Source organism: Lactuca sativa, chromosome 2, assembly GCF_002870075.4.
Source record: "Lactuca sativa cultivar Salinas chromosome 2, Lsat_Salinas_v11, whole genome shotgun sequence".
Classification (NCBI taxonomy): Eukaryota; Viridiplantae; Streptophyta; class Magnoliopsida; order Asterales; family Asteraceae; genus Lactuca; species Lactuca sativa.
Window position 1 is genome coordinate 102223173 of NC_056624.2, and position 7824 is coordinate 102230996.

General features: G+C 33.7%; 1 protein-coding gene across 1 annotated transcript; it reads right to left on the reverse strand.

Annotated features, from left to right (window-relative positions):
- Positions 1-1091: 1091 nt before the first annotated feature.
- LOC111886289 (receptor-like protein EIX2) lies at positions 1092-4113 on the reverse strand. Its single transcript, XM_023882525.3, has one exon. It carries the CDS (start codon positions 4088-4090, stop codon positions 1193-1195), a length of 2898 nt encoding a protein of 965 aa, XP_023738293.1. The 5' UTR covers positions 4091-4113; the 3' UTR covers positions 1092-1192.
- Between the last annotated feature and the right edge of the window lie 3711 nt (positions 4114-7824).

Sequence of the window (7824 nt, forward strand, 5' to 3'; positions counted from 1 at the left end):
TAATATAATTAAAAATTACTTTGCAGCCAAAATATCTTTAATTGGAACTTGGGGGTAGGTGGGTAAAATAACAAATGTTTAGAATAATGGACGCCATTAACTTGGATGTCAGGGCTCTAGACTTTAACTCCTTAAGAGATATGACTATTGGGCTTTATTTCTTTTATGCATATTATATAATATAATGTAATGTGGGGTGGTATTTTAAAAATGTTGGGGGTGGCCAAACACCCGCAAGCCACCCCGCTAGCTCCGTCATTGCTTGTCGAGCCTCCGACTCTGGAAGGGAGTGTTAGTATATCTCACGTTGGTGCGACACAGTCTTATAAGTGGTTATATATGTTGGAGTTCTCATTTTCTCTATAAGGCTCTTTTGGAGTTCTCATTCTCTCTATAAGGCTCTTTTGGAGAGTTTATCTTGGGATCCACGTATTTACAAAGATCACCTCCCCTATAAACCCTAGATGTGACTATAAGTGAGCAAGAAATAATAATAGTACATGCATGATTAGAGAGAGTAGTACATTTTTTTGAAAGAAGTTTGGTCGTGACAGATTTACTTAACAATTGATCTGTCGCTAAATAAAGGCCCATTTCCATGATAACAACCAATTTCCTACCGATAGCAACTACATATGAATATATAGATACCAATCGCAAATCTCTAGAAAATAACGGCAATATTACAAGAAATCGGTTGTGTCACAAACCGATTCTCATTTCTACGTAATCTGTTGGTTATTCCCATTTTTGTCGTGTATTCCATGCTAAAAATCCCTATAAGTTTAACTATTATAATTAGTTTCTTGTAATTAATATATTTAGCAATTTCCCTAGAAAATACCATTTAGCAATTTCCCTAGAAAATACCAACAAATGGAAAAGGACGTGGCTAAATTCAAAAACTAATTAGCGACAGACTAAATCGACAGTTTAATGTATCTACATTCTACTATATGAAATTCTGCGATTGAACATCCATAGCTTATTATGTCGCTATGCTATAAAAAAATTCACTATTTATTAAACTACGTCCTTGTAGAAACTCCATCACTATCTGTTGGTATTGCCATAGCGACGAAATAGCCTGCTCTAGTGCTCTATTCTAGAATTCATACAAGGTAATAGTTTTGTTCAAAACAAAATACATACTAGAATACAAGATATCAAAAGAAGAATTAGATATAGACAACTACGCACGTACAACCCTTTGTAATTTTACAACAAACACAACTACATTCACATAAACCTGATCTTTGAAGCTATCAAGAAAGTGAAAGAAAGCATGTCTTCCACGATTGTTGACAAGTAAAGCACCACATGCTATCCAGAATCCAGTGGCAAAACCAGTGACCCCACCAATATAAAACCATCTCCAAAGTTCAGATATTCCATTCCCACCACCTTCACTCTCACCTATAACAGGTGGTACTTCCAATTCTTCATCTCCAGGGCAAATTTTTGTAATGGGAGGTCCACATAATTCTTTGTTTCCATTGTATCTTGAAGGTTCGAAAGACTGAAGTTGAGTGCTAGATGGGATTCTCCCTGACAAATTATTGAATGACACGTCTAAATAACTCAATAAAGTCACTTGAGACATGCTTATTGGTATCCCTCCTGAAAAATTGTTTCTAGATAAATCCAAAGTTAAAAGTTTTTTCATCTGACCAATTTTCCATGGGATCTCTCCAAACAAAGCGTTATGTGATAGGTTTAGAGCAAGTAGTTCAAAAAGATTGGTCAGTTCATATGGGATTTGTCCTGTTAAATTGTTGCTTGACAAGTCAATGCTCTTCAACAATCGTAGGTTATTGATAAATTCACGTTCGTCTCCTTGCCACTTAATCATTGCATTGTCAACATACCTTCCATTGTATGCAAGATTAACAACACCTGTTGTGTTCTTAGTACTTGAATATTTTTGTATATTTTGTTTCTCTGAGAACCCTTCTTGAACCATGCTTGTGAGATTATCCAAACATGAGGGGATGATTCCATGAAGATTATTCATTGACATGTCTAGAACTTGAAGATATGCTAATTGACATAATTGTGAAGGTATGGTTCCAAAGAAGTTGTTTGATCTTAGGATGAGAACATACAAGCCCGATAAATTCTCCCCAATCCAAATAGGCACATTACCTGAAAACTTGTTGACACCCAAATTTAACGAGGTTAAACTTGTGCAATTCTTTAAAGACAAAGGCAGTTCTCCAGAGAAGTCGTTGTTGTATAAATACAACACCTCAAGTTTGAACAAAGATTCAATGGAGGTAGGAAGCCTTCCAAACAAATTGTTGTATCCTAAATTAAGAACTTTTAGTTCTTTGAAGTGCCACAAACAATCTGGAAGTTGTTCGGCTAGAAAGTTGTGAGATAGGTCAAGAAACTCCAAATACCCATGGACAAGTTGGCACAAAAAAGAGATTCCTCCAAAGAATTTATTTCTGGAAAGATTTAATGATTTCAAAGTTGAAGGGAAATTCGGTATTGGACCATAAAATCTATTGGAACTCAAATCTATCACTGGATTATCATCAAAACTTGATAATAAATCTGGTACTTTCCCACTGATGTTGTTGGAAGAGAGATTCAAATGATGTAATCGAGAAGGCCACATGTTCCAAAACTCCAGAGGAATTGTGTCTGAAATTCCCGTATTGGAAATATCAAGATTGGTAAGATTTTTCAGTGTTTGAATCCATTTGGGGAAACGAGGCCCTAACTTGCAAGAGCTCAGATCAATATGCTCTACATAAGAAAGGCTTGAAATGTTATCTGTGGAAGGAACTCCATCGAGTGAGTTTCTTGAAAGATCTATAACAAAAATCTTCGAATTTCCAATCTTTTCAGAGATACCACCTCTAAGATAATTGAAAGAGACGTCAACGATTCCAAGCATGGGTAGTTCCCACAATTTCTCACTTATAGTTCCGTTTAATTGATTTTCAGATAGGTACAAAAATTCTAAGGAAGAAAAGTTTTGGATATCATCAGATAGTGACCCTGTAAAATGGCTTCTTGAAGCATATAGCCATGCTAATGTAAGGGATGAGCATCCAGACAAGTTTTTGAGAAAATCAGGAAATTTTATCACAGCAGAATTGTTCTCGAGTTTCAAAACTTCCAAATTAGAGAGGTTACCAAGATATTTGGGTATCCCATCTAACATGTTGTAAGATAGATCAAGCTCAAAAAGGCTATTGCTAGTTAATGAGAACAACCAATGATACATGGAAGAGTTGAGACTGTTGTTTCCAAGATCAAGGAAAACAATCGATGAAGAAGAGTTAACAAATGAAGAATATGGATACATGACCTTAGAGAGCTCACATCCCCTTAAACTTAAATATGATAGATTTCGGAAACTCGAAATCACATTTACCCAATGGTTTGCTTTATCTAATGAAATCCCATCCATATTAAGTGTTTGCAAACCAGATAAATGAGACAACCACTTTATGTTTTCAACTCTACACCTTCCAACAAATCCAAGAGAAAGCACTTGTAAGTTCGTGAGGTTTCCCAACTCTAAAGGAATGGTTCCATAAAGAGAGAGATATGAAAGGTCAAGGAAACTTAATTCGGTCAATGAACCAATCGATCTAGGAATGGTTCCATTAAGATTATTGCCAGCGAGGTTAAGGTAACGTAGTAGAGTCATGGAACCAATGAACGTGGGAATTGTTCCATAAAGATAGTTGTGGGAAAGATCAAGATGATTCAAATAGGTTAAGTTCAGCAGTGAATGGCTAATCTTACCTACAAGACCACTCGGTCCAACTTCAAGCCTTGTGACATGGCCCGTTTGGGTATTGCATGTCACTCCACGCCATCTGCAGCAGTCATCTTCTTCATCTCTCCATGTAGAGAGAAAGCCATCGGTGTCTTGAAGGTGTGATTTGAAATTAAGAAGAGTATGCCTCTCTTCATCAGAACATTTTTTGATAGCACCATTAGCATCATTTTCTTCTCCTCCCACTGCTATATTTTGGTTGGTAGTTGTAGCCTCAAGGTGTAGCAAGACAAGTGAAAAGATTATAAAAACACATGGATGCGTAATGTAAAAGAAAATCTTGGCGATCATTGTTTTATCTTGTTCCACTAGGTTTTTTTGGATTAATGCATACATGAAGATGTGCAGAAAAAGGTTTTGTATAATGGCAATTGTGAAATTGAATAAGTCAAGTGGTTGGACTAAAATCGGTGTCCTATTTGTTAGTCAACATTTTTAAAAAATAAAAATAAAATATTGTGCAGTCAATTGAGACTACATTTATATCATACCAATAAACTAAAAAATTGGTTTTGAAAGATGAAAATCATTACCTGTGAGATTTTTTGGTCCTATTGAGTATTGACATGATATAAAGAGTAGTTTATTTGGTATCAAAGTTTAAGAATTTTTTACTTTTTTTAACTTTTAACTTTTTTTTATATAATTTTAACTTCTCTCAGTTACTCTCATTAATAGTCGTATTGATACTTCAAGATTTTATGCTAAATAGTACTAGATATTATGAATGATGAAAACCTATTAAAATATTCACATAAGTCATAACTCAAGTGGAAGACCACACTTTGTATACCATCAACAGCGCTGTCACTATGGCAAATAAATTATTTTTTCATGATAAAACAACCTAATTAAATAGCCACTCGTATGCTATCCATCAATTGATATGATAATGATTTCAAAATGTACTGAAAGAGAAAGAGATGATTTCAAAATGTAACTTCTTTTATTAACTGAATTGTTATTGCGAGAATCAACTAAGATGAATAAAAACAAAGTAATTTATAATCACAAAATATAAATTTATATTAAATACAGACATGAGCCCAACGAACATAAAAATTCATGAGATTGTTGGTGAAAATAATTTCCAACATATTATTTGATAAATTTTAGGTGATCACATACACATGAATTTCAAAGCCATCAAACTAAAAGTTTAATGATAACAAAAATAAAAATAAAAGTTAGTAATATATATGATTTGATTCATTAAATTTATTAAAGTTTTATTTCTTGTTAAAATAACCACAAAATGACATGTGTCAAAATAAATGAGAGTGTAACATGTGGATAAAAAAATTATTTATTAGAGTGTGTGTGTGCCGTGCACATGTTGCTAATTTGGATTAATAATAAAAATATTTTATTATTTTGAATTAGAAAATAAAATTGATCTATTTTATTTAATTCTTTTAACATGAAGGATTTACCATTAAGCAAACCTGAAATATATTACACACAAATTTATAACTTCTCTATTTATTATTAAATTTTATTTTATTTTTAAATCTGAAGTAAAATCCTTTTATTATTTTAAAAATAAATCCAACTAAATTAATTTTGTTAATTAACATAAATAGTTATGAAAATTCCTACCAATTAATTACTAACATAAAAAAAATTCAAAATTTCAACCAAACTAATAAACAACAATATTTATCAATTAATAAAATCACAAGAATTAACTAATAAAATGTTGGTGATTTTAGTGTTATCAACATATTTTAATTTAATTATTATTAACAATGAGATAGGTGGAGCATTATTTACTAACCAAGCTTGGAGGTATGTAGTGTACTCTTAGTGTGATAAATGTGAACTCGGGAGTATGGATGTCCGGGGGCAGCGCCCATGGATGTAGGGTTCCAAGGGGTTGCAGCCCCTTTGCAGTGTCTAAGGGCAGCACCCTCAAACCTAAACGGATTTTTATATCAGATGAGACTCCAGCCATGAATTTTCCCACCAAAAATCCATTGATGGCATTATGATGATGTAGGTATCGATTGTGTCCAATAACTACCATGTTTTTGCATCATTTTTGGTTTAACCAATTTGAACCACTTTTTCCTTAAGTATAAATCAGATGTGGATGTTCAAAAAAGGTTGAACATTCATATACTCGATACATCATAATTTATCTATCTCTCTAGAACATATCAAGCAATGTATTCTGTGTTTTCAATTTGAATTAGACATGTAACTCGAATTGGTTTATTTTTTTATTATCCCACTTCTGAATTCGTGTACCCCATGCAAAGGGGACAAATTACAAATTTCGAATAGTATTTGATAAACACGATCATTAAATTTATCCAAGTTTGTATTTATTGTTATTATGCTCACTTAATCTCTAACATAAGAGAATAAAAAAATGTCTATTCCAATTTCCCTTTGTTAAGATTTAGAAAGTTACGAATAAAATAACAAGTTGTTTATAGTTTAGGGACCATAAATAACTTGAAATGTTGGTAGAAGTCATGGACGTCACACATGTAAATTCTACGATTCCATAAAGATATGATGGTTGTGCAGTTATTGCATGATCATAAAAGTCAAAATGATGGTTTTATGAGAAATTAAATATTTTTTTATCTTTATATCTATTTATATCTACGTGAAATGTTAATAAGTGAAATGTTAATAAGTATTATATTTGTTAAAATTAATAATATTTTAAAACATTTATCATCAGAGCCAACCCTAGAGCATGGGTAAGTTGGACGACCGCCCTGGGCCTCGCCAAATCTCGAGGCCCTCGCAAAATTACGATTAGTGTATATGTATATCAGTATAGATGATATAAAATATTATATGCAAGAAATAACCAAATGTAACGTTGGTTGAGATGGTTGATGCATCTTGATTGAGGTTTCTGAGCTTCTGTGTTTGAACTTTTTCCTTAGTATTTTTTGGAATTTTTATAATTTTTATTAATTAATCTAATACAAGGAAAAAGGCCCAACATCGTGTAGTTAGGGATTAGGGATTTTTCTTCTTCTTAAGACGATGCCGGTTTTCCAAGACGACACTTCAACTTTCAATGAGCAATAATATTTGATGTCTCCTCGTAATACATGGCTTCACACTGCACAGTAATTTTCAAGAAGTTAGAACCACAGAAGCATAAATAGGCGAGCAAGAAACCAAAAAGTTGTCATATTATTTCTCTATTTGTTTGGAGGGTGCTTCAGTGATTAAATTTTCATGATATTCAGATTTGGGTTTCTCTTTACTCTTGCTGATGGATTTTTTGCCCATATGGATAGCAATGCCCCTGGCTCTATTTATGTGGCCTTTGTTTATGTGTTTCTCTACGATGATTTTCTTCTGAGATGGAATTGTTTATAATATTTTGCTCTTCATTTTGGGATAATCTATACCCCGGCTATTGGACTTTTTTTTGCCTTATGGATGGTTTTGCCTCGTGCTCTAGTTTTGCTCCTACTGTGGTTTTTTGCCGTGTTATCAGCTTTCCTCATTGCTTTCAATTTGTTGTTGTTTTCGTGTTTGGCTCCTTTGGATTGATTATCAAGCTCGTATTCTTTGTTTGTCCTTAGTGATGTTTCTTTGGTGTTGTTTTTCAAGTTCTTTACATCTATTCTAATTTTCTAATTAAAGAATTCTACTTTTTTTTTTCTAATTTTTGTGTAGGTAAACTGAAAGAGGAGCAAACAACGTGATGGGAGGATGGTTCAAATGATGATTATACCCACTTTCACTTTTGGTTGTAAACAACGCTCGCTCCGCCTGTCTGTCTGTGGATGGTAGGCAATACTGAATTGTAACCGGGTACCTAATTCCTCATGAAATTTCTTCCAGAATCTGGAAGTAAAACACATGTCTCGATCGGACACTATCGAGGTCGGCACTCCATGCCGAGCTACCACCTCCCTCACAAAAATCTCGGCCAATCTCTTTGCAGAAGAACCCTCACTGATGGCGAGGAAGTGAGCACTCTTCGTCAGCCGATCCACAACTACCCAAATCGCGTCAACTCCATGCGCAGTCCTCGACAACTTGGT

What these genes read in the sequence shown, in the direction of transcription:
- LOC111886289 (XM_023882525.3), bottom strand. Translation starts at nt 4,090, where the DNA reads ATGATCGCCAAGATTTTCTTTTACATTACGCATCCATGTGTTTTTATA.